The following is a 17,678-nucleotide window of genomic DNA, read 5'->3' as shown; positions in this document are numbered from 1 at the left end:
TTGGAAAAATTTATTTACTTTAAATATTTAAATTTCGGCACCGGGGTGGCTCAGGCCGGTTAAGCGTTTGCCTTCCGCTCAGGTCGTGATCCCAGTGTGCTGGGATGGAGCAGCGCCCGGGGCTCCCTGCTCCATGGGGAGCCTGCTTCTGCCTCTGCCCCTACCCCCCGCCCCCCCCGGTCATTTTCTCCCTCTCAAAAATAAATCAATAAAATCTTTTTTAAAAAAATCTTTAAATTTCATCTTTGGTATATTTTCTACTTTCCACTTTTAAGCTTTGTCTCTCCTTAAAAAATAATAATCCAAAAGAAAAAGCAAGCTTAACTCTCAGTGTCTTTGTTCAAGATTTTATTTATTTATTTATTTATTTATTTGTTTGTTTGTTTGTTTGACAGAGAGAGCGAGCGCTCACAAGCAGGGGGGCAGGCAGGGAGAGGCAGAGGGAGAAGCAGGCTTCCCGCTGAGCAGGGAGCCCGATGCGGGGCTCGATTCCAGGAGCCTGGGATCCCTGACCTGAGCGGAAGACAGGCGCTTAACGCCGGAGCCACCCAGGCGTCGAAATTTAAATATTTAAATTTTATTTAAATATTTAAAATACTTAAAAACTCCCGAGTTTCTTTCCAATTTAAAGTGTTCAGAGTAGAGCACGGTTCCCTCAGCCATCACTCCTTGCAGCACTCCCCATTTCCGGCCGGCGTCCGGCCCGGGGGCGCTCAAGAGCCCGGCGCGGGTGGCTGGGCGGCGGAGAACAAGGAGGAGGAGCCGGAGGAGGAAGTCAGCGGCCCGGTGGGCGCAACCCGGCGATGGTGCTGCCGCTGCGGCTGTTCGGGTGTGCGCGCCGGGCGATCCTGGGGTCCGCGGAGGCTGCGCTCTGGGGTGAGCTCGGCGGTCCCTGGGGAAAGGGAGAGTGCCTAACCTCCGGCCCGGGGAAGCAATGGCATTGGTGGGGGTGCTCGCTTCTTGAGGCTTCCAGTTAAAAATCAGACTCATTACTCTTGGCACCTGGGAAGATAGCACCTACTTTCCTTCAGATTCTGGGCTACTTGGGTCTGGGGGTGCTCTTGGGGGACGCAGGGAGAGAGGCCAGCGTTGCTCCAGGGAGCTCGCGTGGGGAGGCTTTTATAAAGATACTGGTGCCTGACTGGGCAGTGAAGTCAGTTGGCGGCTCAGAGGAGCGAGCAACACGGCCAGTGTCTGCCCGAGAGAGACTAAGGATGAGCCCAGCTTGCGAGTTACACCTGTGACCCACTAGGGAGCCGCGCTCAGAGCTTGATGGCAACAGTCACCTAGAATGATAACGCGTTAGAGCTATTAAAGTACCACTCCTAATTTTGCGGACGGCAAAACAAGCCAGAGAAACGGTTAGTGGAGGCGTTGGGTGTATTACTCAAGAGCAGGCTTCCAGTCCCTTCTTTTTGCTTTACATGCTGCCTCTCCTTTAGCAGAATTTTCATTTGTGGATGCAGCTGCAGAGACTGTGGCCTAACGCTGTGTCCCCAACTCTCCCTCCCAGTTACTCCACTTGAACTTTTGGTACATCCTCTGTAGTTTAAAATGTGCTTTTTCTATGCAAGTTTGTTGTTTATTGAGCACCTAGAAATGCAGACCTCCTGCTGGGCATACAGCCTCCGCGGTTCACGTCTCCATTTTGGGGAAAGACAGACACAAGTAAACAGTCACCACACACAGCCCCGTGAGACTGCAATGGAAAAAGCAATTATTCTCCGCGAGTTGGAGAAAGTGTTAGAGAAAAGGTGCTTTTCATTTTAAAAATTTTTTACTAGTGGGGTGCCTGGCTGGCTCGGTTGAGCATGCAACCCTTGATCTCAGAGTTGTAATCTGGAACCCCAGGTTGGGTGTAGAGATTACTTAAAATCTTAAAAAAAAAATTCTAGTGATACATTATTGTATTCCCATTATATTCAAACTGACGATAAAGAGCGGCTTACGATCCCCTCTATACACCCTCCCATAGTCCACCCTCCTCTCCAAAAGTGGTTTGGTACACATCCTTCTAAACACTTTTTTATGAGTATGCATAAATGTATACATAAAAATACTACATATATAATATATAGGTGTTGCTGTTTTTTAATTTATGCCCCAGAATTCCTTTTTTTTTTTTTTTTTAAGATTTTATTTACTTGACAGGGTGGGAGAGAAAATGAGAGCACAAGCAGGGGGAGCAGCGGAGGGAGAGAGAGAAGCAGGCTCCTGGCTGAGCAGGGAGCCTGATGTGGGACTCCATCCCAGGACCCTGGGATCATGACCTGAGCCGAAGGCAGACACTTAACAGATTGAGCCACCCCGGTGCCCCTATGCCCCAGAATTCCTGTCCATGCAATCCCACTCCCCAGGAATAGTTTTCTATTTCCTTCCAGATGTTTTTCTGGACATTTGTAAAACGTAAGTATTGTATCTTGTGTGTATATAGATCTCAAAGGGGAAGCTTTTTCATTTAGCAATATGGACATCTCTCCAAGTCACTAAATGTCTGCCTCTTTCCTTGTAAATGCTGCATGGTATGCTTCATAATTAATTTAACCATTTCCTGTATGAACATTTAGGTTGCTTCCAATTGCCAGGATGGGTTTCTAATCTTTCAACCAAGACTTTCCAAAGAGAATACTGTCAATCCTTGTCTTCTTAATGACTTGAGGCTGCTAACATGAGTGTTTGTTACTTAATCAGTGACCCCCCCATAACACTGAAAATGTCCTTTGTCTCCTACATTTCCATGAGGACAAAAACTTGCTGTCTACCTTTATTCTCTGAAGGTATCCCCTCAAGTCTTATTCTGCTAGCTTTATTGTTGTTCTTGTCTTCCTCTTTGCTTCTGTTTAGACTTACGCGGGTTTGAAGCAGGATCCCAAACCCGACCTATTAAGTCATGTACACTGCAGCTGAGGGCTGTACTCACACACCTTGGTGGTGGCACAAAGTGAGTGAACTTTCATCTACCGCATCCTGTCCTATCTTTCCCCTGAGTTCTGACCTCTCTAAGAATCTAAGTAGCTTTCTCGGTAATAGCCAGGTTGTGTAAAGGCCTTTACTTGATCCTAGTCCTACAAAGAACAACAGAAAACACGGAGGTGCTTTGTCAATATGAATCAGCTGCCAGCAACAGAAGATGCTTTAAATAAAGAGGGAGGTTGGGGAAGGTGACAGCTCAGAGGACCTGGGGACTCGCTGGGCTATTTAAGGGAAAGTACTGTGATCGAGTAGTAATGGAGGTTGAGAAGACAAGTAGCTTTGAGAAGCTGAAAGCTAGTATAGGGTATTCCCCTTTCATACTAAACTCACCACTTCACGCAATAAATGCATTGCCTTATCTAAGATTTCCATTTTAACCTTTTATTCACTGGGATGGTTCACTTGCTTTTCAAATTTTGCTGTGAGTGGTTCTCAAAAAGTCAAAATATTTATTAAAGTGATTACATTAGAAGTCATAAAATGTTCACACTAAACCCAAGTACCCATTTGAGAAGGAAGCACACCAAGTGTTCTTCCTAATATTTTCTCTCTGGAGTAACAATCATTATTTCTAATATATTTTTTCTTGGTTGTGTGTTGTTTATATTGACCATTACGTGGTCTCTAGAAATAATTTTCAATATTCAACAGATATTGATGTGGGGTTTCTAAGGTGTCAACATCCAAAAGAAGAGTATAGATAAACCAGAAAATTTATTTTATAGCTGTGGCAAGAGTGATTTGTTATTATGATGATTGTCATTATTATTAAGCAAAAACTTTTATGTTTCAAATTTGTTACATTTTTCACATCAAAACTTTATTTATTTGAAATTATAAAAAGAATACCAAACTGAATTGGTAGGAAGTAATGGTAGACTATTTCTAAGTGAAAATTTTTTTTAAAGATTTTTATTTATTTGAGAGAGAGAGAGAGCACAAGCAGAGGGTGGGACAGATGGAGAGGGAGAAGCAAGCTCCCCATTGAACAGGGAGCCTGATGCGGGGCTGGATCCCAGGACCCTGAGATCATGACCCGAGCTGAAGGCAGACACTTAACCAACTGAGCCACCAAGGCGCCCCCTAAGTGAAATTTAGCTTAGTTTTTTAAAGTACAACATAGTACAAAACTATGCTATATTATAATAGAAGAAAAGAGGCTAAATTTATGAAAAAATAAATTTAGAACCCAAATCATGTGTATGATTTCTATATATAGTTTCTTCAAACATACAATTAATTAAATCTCATTAGGCTAATCGACATTAAATAATTCAAAGATAGGAGTGCCAGGCTGGCTCACTTGGAAGAACATGCATGCAACTCTTGATCTTGGGGTCATGGGTTCAAGCCCCACGTTGGGTGTAGATATTACATAAATAAATAAACTAAAAAATTTTTTCAAACAATAATTGAATCTAGAACTTTGAGATATATAAAAGTAATCCTAAATTTCTTTTTTTTTTTAAGATTTTATTTATTCATTTGAGAGAGACAGACAGAGAGCATGAACAGGGGAGAGAGGCAGAGGGAGAAGCAGACTCCCCGCTGAGCTAGGAGCCCGACATGGGACTCAGTCCCAGGACCCTGGGATCAAGACCTGAGCTGAAGGCAGACGCTTAACCAACTGAGCCACCAAGGTGCCCCCTAAGTGAAATTTAGCTTAGTTTTTTAAAGTACAACATAGTACAAAACTATGCTATATTATAATATAGAAAAGAAGCTAAATTTATGAAAAACCCAAATCATGTATATGATTTCTATATATAGTTTCTTCAAACATACAATTAATTAAATCACATTAGGCTAATCGAAATTAAATAATTCAAAGATAGGAGTGCCAGGCTGGCTCACTTGGAAGACCATGCATGCAACTCTTGATCTTGGGGTCATGGGTTCAAGACCCACGTTGGGTGTAGATATTACATAAATAAATCAACTTTAAAAAAATTTTTCAAACAGTAATTGAATCTAGAACTTTGAGATATATAAAAGTAATCCTAAATTTCTTTTTTTTTTTTTTTTAATATTTTATTTATTCACTTGAGAGAGACAGACAGAGAGCATGAACAGGGGAGAGAGGCAGAGGGAGAAGCAGACTCCCCGCTGAGCTAGGAGCCTGACATGGGACTCAGTCCCAGGATCCTGGGATTAAGACCTGAGCTGAAGGCAGATGCCTAACCATCTGAGCCACCCAGGCGCCCCTAGAAGTAATCCTAAATTTCTTACGCTTTCTGTTTGAAAAAAAAAAAAAATGCTTATTCCTATAGGTTTCTCCTTACTAAAAAGACCTGACAATTGTAATAGAAAAACAAACCTCTAAACATGTATACAGTATGAATCAGACCATTCTGAATTATACTAGATCTTCAATTTGCATTGTCTAATATGATGTGATTTTAAATATTTTTAGGTCATCATATTTATCTCACACTGAAATTTGGGTTGGTAGGTTGATTTTTTTTTGAGCTGTAGGCGTTTGAAAAACAGCAAATGCAGAGAGAGGCTTTCACTGAACTCCTCTTACCTCCAAAAGGAACTCAGTTTCATAAGTCCCCTCCCGGGAGTTTCATCAACCAGGGGCAATTGACTCATCACAGGAAAGGAGACTGGAACTCAGCACCACACCCCAACTTTATCACAAACTGTCATACCTCCCATCTATTCTTCTAAGAGCCCATTCATCTTTCCTAAAAATCATTTACTCTCCCCTACGAGGCCTACATTCCCTCTCCCCTTTCCCTATGAAGATGAGGATTCTTATTTTTTTAATTAAAAAAAATATTTTTTAATTTTTACCTTTTTTTTTACCTTTATCCACTTCTCCTGCCCTGCCACTCTCTGCCTCTGGCAACCACCAATCTGTTCTCTGTATCTGTGAACTTGGGTTTGAGGGTTTGTTTATTTGTTTGTTTGTTTTTGGTTCCACATATACAATCACACGGTATTTGTCTTTCTCTGTCTTAGTGTAATGCCCTTGAGGTCCATGTCTCAAATGACAAGAGTTCATTCTTTTTTATGGCTGAAAATTCATGTGTGTGTGTGTGTGTGTGTGTGTGTACCACAATTTCCTTATCCATTTATCCATCAATGGACACTTAGGTTGTTTCCATATCTTGCTTGTTATAAATAATGTTGCAGTGAACATGATGGTATATGTATCTTTTCAAGGTAGCATCTTCATTTTCTTCACATAAATACCAGAAATGGAATTGCTGGATCATATGGTAGTTCTATTTTTAATTTTTTTGAGGAATCTCTATATTGTTTTCCATAGTGGCTGCACCAGTTTACCCGCCCAGTGCATTAGGGTTCCCTTTTCTTACATCCTCACCAACACTTGTTATTTCTTGTCTTTTTGATAATGGCCATTCTAACAGGAGTGAGGCGATATCTCTTTCTGGTTTCAATCTGCATTTCCCTGATGATTAATGATGTTGAACATCTCTTCATGTGTCTGTTGGCCATCTTGATGTCTTCTTTGGAAAAATGTTTATTTAGATCTTCCACTCATTATGTTTTCGCATATCATATGTAGATCATATATATAATGTGATCTATTGTGCATACTTTTCTGCATTTTTTCCTCACTTAGGTATTCAGAAGCTCTCCATGGCAGTACATAGAACTCTTTTAACCACTGCATATATTCCATAGTATGAATTACCACAGTTTATTTAACCAGTCCCCTATAGATGGACATTTTGGTTTCCTTTTTTCTGCTGTTATAAAAATTTCTTCAATAATTACCATTGTACATACCTCTTTGTTTATATGTACAAGTAGTTCACTAGAATAGATACTTAGAAGTAGAACTGTTGGGTTAGTGACAAGTGGCATTTAACAGAGTCTTCAAGGGAGTGTGCCAGATAGAGATGAGGAAGGAAGGTTTTCCCTTCAGTGTGCATAAATCATGAAGGAAGGCAAAAATATATATTTAAAGATTGCACTAAATAGATTACTTAAACCTCACAGCAACTCAGAAAGGTTAAAATATTATTCCTGTTTTATAAATAAGAAACTAAGTCCCAGGGAGTTTAAGTAATCTGCCCAGGATTACAGAGCTAAGTGGACAAACAAGCCAGGATTTGAACCTGGTTTATCTGACTCTAAAATCCCTGCTCTTTCCACTGTAAAAATGTAGCTGGAGGGTAGGGTTATTGAGGGAGAGGAGGAGTGGGGAAGAGGAGGTCTGGTAAATTATGCTGGTAAAGTAGATTGAAGGACATGATAGAGCATACTAAGAAGTTCGGACTGTATCTTATTATGTAGGCTGTAGGTAATACGCAGGTGAGGCTAGATTTACCAGTGTGGAAACAGCAAAATTGGAGTTTATTCAAAAATGAGGCTCAAAAATGTGAAAATCACGTATAGCCTGTGTTACTCTTGAGAATCCCTCAAGAGAACCCCACATCATCTCAGTAAATCCCAAACAGCCGGTTTTCCTTCAGTGTAGGAACTGATTGTTGTTTCTTTGATCAAGCAATAGATGAAATGGTTGATTTACAAGTAGAGGCCTTGCTGTACAAAAAAATACAGTATAGCTTTAACTAAAGAATTAGTGTGGACTGGACCTCATACCATGAGAGGCTTGGGGGAGTTGAGACTCATTAAGGGAGTATTTGTGCTTTGGCTCAGAGTGGAAAGCTAGGAAATCTAGTCCTCACTGGTTATACACCTATTCTCCATCTCCCCCCACCCCATGCCCCCCAACAGGAGTATAGAGAAAGTTAAATGTCAGTTTGACTCTAATATATAAGAAAAACATAACTATCTTTGATTCAGTTACACAGGTTACATGCCGAGATGATTTTTGTTTCCCAGTGGTGAAGTACCACCACTGTCTTGAGTTTAACAATTTTTTAAATTACCATAGTTTTCCAGTTCCTAACAATGAGGGATAGTACCAAGTGTGAACTCAGCCTGCTGACTTTTTGTCTTCTGGGAATTCACAAAACAGCAAGTTGAGTGAGAAATAGTTTTATCCCAGGCATTTTAAGATCGAATCTTGTAGATAACATGGGCCAATTTTTCAAAATCTGAAGAGGATGGGAAAATCTGTATTTTTATTTTTTTTAATGTATTTACTGTGATAAAATATATGTAACATAAAATTTGCCATTTTAGCCATCTTTGAATGTACAGTTCGGTGGCATTAATTATATTCACAACATTGTGGGGTCATTACCACTGTATTTCCAAAAATTTTCATCACCCCAAACAGAAACTCAAACCCATTGAGCAATAACAGCCCTCCCTCCAACTTCTGGTAACCTCTAACCTACTTTCTATGAACTTACCTATTCTGTATATTTCATATAAGTGGAATCATAAAATACTTGTTATTTTGTGTCTGGCTTACTTCACTGAGCGTTTTTTCAATGTTGTAATTTCATGCTGTAGTATGTGTTAGAACTTCATTCCTTTTTATGGCGGAATAATATTCCGTTGTTTATCCACTCCTCTGTTGAATGAACACTTGGGTTGTTTCCACCTTTTGGCTATTGTGAGTAATTGTGAATAATGCTTCTATGAGCATTGGTGTCTGAATTTGAGTCCCTGTTTTCAAATTTTTGGGGTACATACCTTGGAGTAGAATTGCGGGGAAATCTATTTTTTTAACTATTGTATTTATCCATTTTTCCATCTTTTGCTATCAATGAGAAAGACAAATGAAAATAGAACAGTGTTTGGTTTTTACAAGAAAAGCTGGTTTTTCACAACTTACTTTTGGCTTTTCTTAACTACTTAATAAATAGGACCGCGAAGCATTTCTTTTGGCCTGTGCGCACTGCAGAAAATTTACTAAGACATGAAAGGATGAACCAAGAAAGTCTGGGAACCCCGAGTTTATACCTTGTGCTCTCCAACTAGTTTTTTAAATTTAGTACTATATTTTGGAGAACTTACACTAAATAATATGCCATTGTATAAATGTACCACTTATAACCATTCCCTTATGGATAGACTTCCAGCTTCTTGCCACTTTTCAGTATTACAGAGAATGCTGCCAATGAATATATTTATACATATATACATTTGTATGTATTCATGCTAATACTCCTGTACTAAGATAGGTTCCTAAAAGTAAAATTGTGAGGTAAAAAAGATATGCCTACATAAAGTGTTATTCCTGCTAAATTTTCCTTTCAAAAGATTTTAATGTTACACATTCCCAACAATGTAAGAGTACCCATTTCCTCATACCCTCACCAATATTTGATGTTATCAATCCTTTTAATTTTTACAAATCTGACAAAATTTGAAAAATTTTGTTTATATCTTGCATTTCCTTAGTAAGTAGTGAGATAGGGCATCTTTTTACATTTTATTGACCATTGGTATTTTTCAGGTCAATTCCCTGTTCGTGTTTTGACCATTTTTCTTTGGTAATTTTGTCCTTATCCTATTTGTATGAGCTCTATTAATGTTTTGTCTTTTCTATGTTACAAATATTTTGTTTCTGCCTGCCACTTATCTTCTAATTATTCATTGTTCTTTTCCCATATACAAATTTAGCATTTTTATGAGGTCAAAACTTTATGACTTCTGATTTTGCCATGTTTAGAATGGTCTTCTTATCCCAAGGTTTAAATTATCTGCTCATGTTTTCTATTGGTACTTCTAAGATACTAGTTTTTAGACTGAAATTTAAATTTATTTACATGTAAGGAACGAGACAATAGCCTGCTTAAAGTTTCTTCCTGATGGCTAGCTAGTTGCCCTACATATTCGTTGAACAAAATTTCCCCATTAGTCTGAAATATAACTGTTACCAAATACTGAATTCTCATAGATGGTATATTGCGTGTGTGTTTCTGGACTTAGATCTTTAAACCTTTTCCTATGCTAGTTTATACTGTTTAAACCAATTTTACTTTATAAGATATTTAATATTTTAAACATTTGAAGCATTATTTACCTTATAGTGGTCATTTTGTTGTGAAATATGATTATTAAATTTTTAAAATTTTTATTTTATTTAAAAAATCTTTTGGGTTTTCTTTCATGCTTAAAAAACAATTTGGACCTGTAGAAAAGTTGCAGAAGTAAAATGGAGTTCCCTTTATTCTTACTCAACTTCCCCTAATGTAAGCATCTCACATGGTACAATTATTGAAATCAGGAAAGTAATACCGACATAATACTGTTAACTAATCCACAGGCCTTATTTGAATTTCACCAGTTTTCCTACTGCGGTCTTTATAGTCCCAGAGCCAATCCAGGATTCTATGTTGTTATTACATTGTCATGGCTCCTCAGTCTGCTTCAATCTGTGACAGTTCCACAGTCTCTGTCTTTCATAACGTTGACACTTTTTTAAGAGTACTGATTATTTTGTAGATTGAGTTTGAGATTTTCCTCTGATTTGATTTAGGGCATGGATTTTGGCAAAAATACTAAGAAAGTGATGTGCTCTTCTTTGAGCATCATATCAGAGAGTACATGTTGTCGACATTTCTCATTACTAGGTGATCTTTTTTTTTTTTTAGTGAAGTGATCTTTGAATAATTGGCTAAAGTGGTATCTTTCAGGTGTTTCCTTTTCTTATTTAGTAAGCATCTCCTGGGGAGATACTATCCTATTTCTCATCAAAATTTCACCCACTAACTCTAGCATCTGTCAATGGCTCTTGCTGAAATAATTATTACTCGATGTTAACCTAATGGTGATTTTCTCTTTTCATCATTCATTCTACATTTATCAATTGAAATAATCCCTTCTCCCCACTTATTCAATTATATCCTTATATCAGTGTGGACCCATGAATCTATTTTACAGGTTCTTACCCAGTACTGTATTATATTACCAATTATTTAAGCTTTTATTTAAGTAATCTCTACACCCAACATAGGGCCTGAACTCACAACCCCGAGATCGAGAGCCCCATGCTCTTCTGACGGAGCCAGCCAGGCGCCTCACCAATTATTTAACAGATACAAACAGTGCCTTTAAGTTACTTACAAGTGTAGTTTCACATGTAAGTTTCCCACATCTAACATATGGCTTATTATCTTTGCTTGCAAGGGGAAATTAAAATTTTCTTTCTTTTTTTTTTTTAAAGATTTTATTTATTTGACAGAGACACAGCGAGAGAGGGAACACAAGCAGGGGGAATGGGAGAGGGAGAAGCAGACTTCCCGCGCAGCAGGGAGCCCGATGCGGGGCTCGATCCCAGGACTCTGGGATCATGACCTAAGCCGAAGGCAGACACTTAATGACTGAGCCACCCAGGCTCCCCGGAAATTAAAATTTTCTTAACATTGTAACTTGGATTATGGTTAGACTTACAAATTATTTGCAGAATTCAGTTACCAAATGCTGAATGTGTATTTACAAGTTCCATCCAATTAAGGGCTTGGAGAGAGTAGAATATGGAGCTGGCACAAGGCCAGCCCTTAAGCATGCAGGGCAAGAGGGGAGGGGTACACCCTGTGGCTCTGTCAGGCTGTGTACAAAATACATACACAGGTCAGTGAAGTCAAAAGATCACTATAGCTAGCTGGCTGGAACCAGGGGGGAAATTCCTTTGACCTGCTTTCCAGATGTTAATAGCAATGTTACTTTGAAGGTGCCTAAATTATTTTATTCTTTCCAGGTTTGAAGTCAACAAAAGGAAGCTGCCACAATTTTTGTACTGCTATTTTTAAAGATGTCACTTATAAGGAACTTAAGAACCTCTTGAATTCCAAAAAAATTATGTTAATTGATGTTAGACAGACATGGGAAATTGTCGAGTATGGAAAAATTCCTGGGTCTGTCAATATACCACGTAAGTGACATGTGACTTGAATTGCTTTATCACAAAAGTATATATTCAGTAATTTACTGTATCTAAAATTTAATTAAAATTCTGAACATTTTCTTTCAGTGGATGAGGTAGGTGAAGCTCTACAGATGAACCCAAAAGACTTCAAAGAGAAGTACAATGAAGTAAAACCATCCAAATCTGACAGTCTAGTGTTCTCTTGTTTAGCCGGAGTGAGAAGCAAGAAGGCTTTGGACATGGCCATATCTCTGGGCTTTAACAGGTGCATAGATGAATTATAAAAATGTATTCAAGAATGTGTATAGCAATGTTTCATATGTATTATATGTTTACTGGTTGATTGGAAAATTTTTTTGTAATTACTATGTTAGTAATAGGTTAGAGACTAAGAGACTGTATTTTCATCCTACTCAAAAGTAACGGTCTTTTAAGTAGGTTTAAAGTCTAGAGTAGTCATTGCACCTCTAATCTCTAAAGTTCCTATCAACCTTGTGTTATAAAGCAGGAGGAAATGTTTACAGCACTAACTTTGCTATATGTTTTCAGTGCTCAACACTATGCTGGAGGATGGAAGGAATGGGTAACCTATGAATTTTCAGAGAAGAAACACGGAAATTGAATTCTGGAATACAAGTTGGCCCGTCCCTTGTGTACGTGCAGCCTAGGATAGTGAAATGAACAAAAGAATAATAATCTAGCCCTGGCATCACTGGTTAATGGAAAGGGGATTTTGTGTAATTCGATTATTTGTTGGATCTTTTCCTTAACTGCAAGTTGAGAATACTATGCACCCTTGCCTATTCCCAAAGGCTATGGAGGATTGAAATAATGTATGTGACTTGCCATGGAAATATAAGGGTTGGGATTCTAGAAATTAATTTTTAAATAGTTTAGTATAGTACAATAGTATTCCCAAGCCCAGGTTACTTGTAGTACCCAATCATAACATATGACCATTTGTGTTAGCCTAGCTTCTATTCATTAAAGAGGCTATGAGCTAGATAAGTTATTTTTTTTAATGATTAAAATAATTTGTAAATTTTCCCATTTTAGAAAATTCATAAAATATATTTTCCTGTAATGATACGCAGTACAGATATTTCTGATTGATATACCTTTCACCCATAATGAATATTTAGTGAATATTGAATAAAATAAAAACAGCTAGTAAGCATTTCTTGAACACTTTTATTTGGCTTAGATCCTATGCTACATATTCCAAATGCTAAAAAGAGAATAAAAAAGATGAGCTTCTTCTTTGAAGAGGTTTGATTTCTAGCAGAGGTATATAAAAGTTAAATTTAAAAAAGCAGACTTAGGGGGCGCCTGGGTGGCTCAGTCGGTTAAGCATCTGCCTTCCGCTCAGGTCGTCATCCCAGGGTCCTGGGATTGAGCCCCACGTCCGGCTCCCTGCTCAGTGGAGAGCCTGCTTCTCCTTCTCCCTCTGCCTGCAGCTCTGCCTACTTGTGCTGTCTTTCTCTCTGTCAAATAAATAAAATCTTAAAAAAAAAAAAAAAAAAGCAGACTTTGTCTTAAAACACCAAGAATCTGAGATCCAGAAAAGTAGGTGAAATATGAACAATGAAAATACATTAACACCATCCAAAGACTCATGGCCGTGTTGTAACCAGCATGGTAGTGATATGATTTGCAACCTAAAAAATTAATATGATCTATAAAGATACAAATATCAAAGTGATTGCTTCTGTAGAGGGAAGATTAACTGGAATAAGCAAGGAGGAAAATTTCTAGGGTGATGGAAATGCTTTAGATCTTGAACAAGGTGTTGGTACATAAGTAATACATTTATCAAAACTGAACACTTGAAAACATACATTTTCTGTAATTATCTCAATTAAAAATAAAGAAAATAGGGGAAAAAAGTTTAAATATAAACAACTCTCATTAGCGTGAGTATATGCCTTAGTGCCCTAGTGGTACAACTCTGTGCTTTCTTCCCTCTGTGCCTCTTCAGGCCTAAATGTGTTTCATCTCATTTCAGTAGTCATTCAGATTGTGTAAGGCCTAGGAAGTAACTATCAGGACTTGGTTTGTCCTAAATGGTATTATAAAGCCACTGGAGAATCTGGAGTAGGGAAGTGATGTGACCATCTTGAACTTCTATTTCTGATAATGTCCGTCTAGTTTCTAGCAGAGCAAACTCCCTATAAGAACTAGAAAAGCTGGAAAGTAAACACACACGCACTCATGCATGCATGCACGCTCCTCAGTGTTGGGTCATCCTTTACAGCTTTCCTGCTCTCTGGACCATAGCTCTTCAGGTCCTTGCTGCTTTAGTAATTCCTTCATGCCTTTAAATTGATCTTCTTTATGTATCTATATAAACAAAGGTTACTAGTACAAACATACTAAGGTGGGATTTGAAGAGCCACAATCTCAGAGAGAAGGGAAGTTGTGGTTGAAGTACTGGGGGCCCATCAAGGAATGAGAACCTGGGTAAATACACCGGACGTTTAGTTGGAACCCCTGGGAAACTATACCCTAGGAGTAAAGGTGAGCCAGAAATTGACCAACCCTCATAAAATGTTAAGACTGGCTTTGAATCAACTAAATCCCTGAATGAATTAAGGTGATCTTCCTGATAATGTAATGGCCTACCAGCAGTAAATCCTCTCTTGGAGAAAGATGTCATTATCTAGAGTAAGGGGTTGGCAACAATAAATATTTTAGGTTTGTGGGCCATAAGGTCTCTGTTGCAACTGCCCCACTCTGCTACTGTAGCACAAAGCAACCACAGACAGTACATACAGGAATGAGTGTGGCTGGGTTCCAGCCTAACTACGGCAAAGTACATAAACGAATGAGCGTGGCTGGGTCCCAACCAAACTATGGCGACTTAGGTTTGAATTTTGTATTTCATGTGTTGCCACATACTCTTCTTTTAATTATTTTTCAACCATTTAAAAATATGGCAAACCTTCTTAGCTCAAAGGCCAGGCCAAACTAGATGGCAAGTAAGATTTGGCCCATGGGGCACAGTTTACAGACCCCTGAGCTGGAGCCACAAACATTCCCTACAGTTCGTCATATTCAATGTTCAGAATTCTATAAAATTTATTAGAAATAGCAGTAAATAAGACCTCATGATTGAAAAAGAAGAAAAAAAAAGATAGAAAAAGAAGAAAAAAACAATAGAAACAAATCTACAGATAATCTACATGTTGGAATTTTCAGACAGACTTTAAAATAACTGATTTATATATTCAATGACTTAAATGACAAAAATTATTAAAGTGATGAAAACTACAAAAAAGTATCAAATAGAGATACAATAACTGAAATTAAAAACCCAGCAGATGGTGGATGGGCTAAACAGACACAGCTGATGAGGATTAATAAAAATGAAAAACCCAAGGTACACATTAACATGACTTTTGTAAGTATGGGATAGGGACTTAGTATCTCCAACTTGGAGGAAATTTAACCAGATTTTACAATTATAATACCTTGGATTCCTGGTACTTTTTTAAAGAAAACTTATGACAATGTATTCTGTTTACCCAAATATAACTGCACTTGTATATTTTTGAAGCAAAGGGTTCATATGTTAGAATAATTTGTTTTCTATATTCAAATTTATAAAGACAAGCTTCATTGTCAGTTATTCTGAAATAAAAATTTAACAAATATATCTGAAGTTGCACCGAACTGTACACTAAAAGTCTTAAGAGCAAAATCATTACTAAGTTCTACAGTATCAGATGCCTTAAAATATATGTAGTATATGATTTAATACATCATTTAAAAAGCGGCTGTTTTATTTCAGTCATGGGAGAATACCACTTTTACTCTGCTAATGCCACGGTAGATCAAAAATTTTAGAAATGTAGAATAGCCAGATTACATTTTTTTTTTTTTAATTTATTTTTTGACAGAGAGACAGTGAGAGAGGGAACACAAGCAGGGGGAGTGGGAGAGGGAGAAGCAGGCTTCCCGCCGAGCAGGGAGCCCGATGTGGGGCTCCATCCCAGGACCCTGGGATCGTGACCTGAGCCGAAGGCAGACACTTAGCGACTGAGCCACCCAGGCGCCCCTAGCCAGATTACATTTTAAAATACTGTATGTACTATTCATAGTTCTAATGGGGTAGAAGGAAGCTGTCCTAGAAAAAGTGACAACAGTGGACATATCAGCTCAGAGTCCTGAATTAAAGTGTCTCAGGTTTGGGGCGCCTGGGTGGCTCAGTTGGTTAAGCAGCTGCCTTCGGCTCAGGTCATGATCCTGGAGTCCCAGGATCGAGTCCCGCATCGGGCTCCCTGCTCAGCGGGGAGTCTGCTTCTCCCTCTGACCCTCCCCCCGTCTCATGCTCTCTCTATCTCATTCTCTCTCTCAAATAAATTAATAAAAAAAAAAAAAAAAGTGTCTCAGGTTTCCCTCATTTACATTCCCTCTTTCTTGCCTTATGATCCCAGTGAGGTCTCTTGCATTCTGCGATAATGCATCCTTTTGCTATCTAGTATGTATCTGCCGTGGAAATCCTGGATAGAGGCAGGATCAGTAGCTAACCTGCGAGAAATTGGTATTATTGACAAACGGAAAACTGAATGCTTCTCCCACCTTTCAGTGATAGTTATTTTTCAGTGTCTAAAAGGGCAGCGATTAACAGAAAAGTCACCTTTTCAGTGCCACAGGTGTCTCCAGGAGCAAGGATAGAAAGGAGAGAAACTTTTTTAAAAAAAGATTATTAGAGAGAGTGAGTGAGCACAGCAGACTCTCCGCTGATCAGGGAGCCCGATGCAGGGGGAGGGCCTCGACCTCAGGGCCCTGAAATCATGACCTGGGCCGAAGGCAGATGCTTAACTGACTGGGCCACCCAGGCGCCCCCAAAAAAGGAGAGAAATTTTAATAAAAGTATTACTATAGTAGAATCTGGTTAAAGTGTATTCACATGGGGATAATAGTACCATTTTGAAGATTACATCAGATAATGTATGCCAAATATTTAATACTATGCTGTTATGTTACTTTGTGATCCATACAATATGGTACTTGTTTATAGGCAGCTGATATTTTGGGTTGCTGTTTGCATTCAATTAGCATTAATAAAGAAAGGGAGTTTCGTGAAACTTCCAGCTAAATATCTGGGGTCAAGAATGGCAAGTGAGATACTTATTGCAGGTGGGAAGATAAAATGAAACTCTGAATAAGGAACAATGAAATACCTAGGCCCCTGATCTTGTCTCTAAGAACTCTGAACAGTCCAGCTCATACCACCACAGATAAAGCCAGAAGCTTCCTTTCTAGAAAAACTGACCCACTGGCAAAGAAAAAGCTTTAGAATAGAATATGATGTTGGGGGTGGGAGGGATAATGATCAAAACGTTTTGTTGTGTAATGAGGCCCACCACTGTAAAGTCCTACCCATGCACACAGACCTCCCAATTATCTCCCTGTGCCTCTCAAAAATGAAGGATCTTGAGTCAATTAAAGATTCTAACTTGAAAAATTATGACCAAACAGACAAAAGGGACTTCAAGGAAAAAAGTGTTAATGCAGGAAGCAAAATTTTAAAACGACCAAAAAAACCTAAATTACTATCTGTAGAATAACACAATGCATTCTCAAACAAGAACAAGGTGTTACGCAAAAAGCACCTTTTCGGAAGCAATTAGAGGATGTATCCCATTAAAACAAAGGCGAAGAAAAGTAAGTGGATTCCCCATATCTTGGTTACCTAAACAAAAAGATGAAGGACTCGGGGAAGAATGTCTCCTTGTGAGTGACTTAGAGTGTAAATGAATAATAAATGATTCTGGTGCTAAATTAATAAAAGACACAAAGTAAATTGAGCAAATTACAACCAAGGCAATTACCCCTTTCAGAAAGACAAAAATATTCTCAAAGAAAGGAAATGTAACCACAGTACACTACAGAACACAACGTTATCTATGTATACTTAATATATATTAAGTAT

General features: G+C 38.5%; 1 protein-coding gene across 1 annotated transcript; it reads left to right on the top strand.

Moving 5' to 3' along the window:
- Positions 1–739: 739 nt before the first annotated feature.
- Positions 740–13,078, top strand: TSTD3 (thiosulfate sulfurtransferase like domain containing 3). The gene is made up of 4 exons (XM_032408180.1): positions 740–876; positions 11,573–11,746; positions 11,846–12,005; positions 12,290–13,078. The coding sequence occupies exons 1-4, from the start codon at positions 804–806 to the stop codon at positions 12,360–12,362; spliced, it is 480 nt and encodes a 159-aa protein (XP_032264071.1). The 5' UTR covers positions 740–803; the 3' UTR covers positions 12,363–13,078.
- Positions 13,079–17,678: the final 4,600 nt, after the last annotated feature.

This window comes from Phoca vitulina, unplaced genomic scaffold (genome assembly GCF_004348235.1).
Source record: "Phoca vitulina isolate PV1807 unplaced genomic scaffold, GSC_HSeal_1.0 scaffold9, whole genome shotgun sequence".
Taxonomy (NCBI): Eukaryota; Metazoa; Chordata; class Mammalia; order Carnivora; family Phocidae; genus Phoca; species Phoca vitulina.
This window is presented reverse-complemented; position numbering and strand designations above follow the sequence as displayed.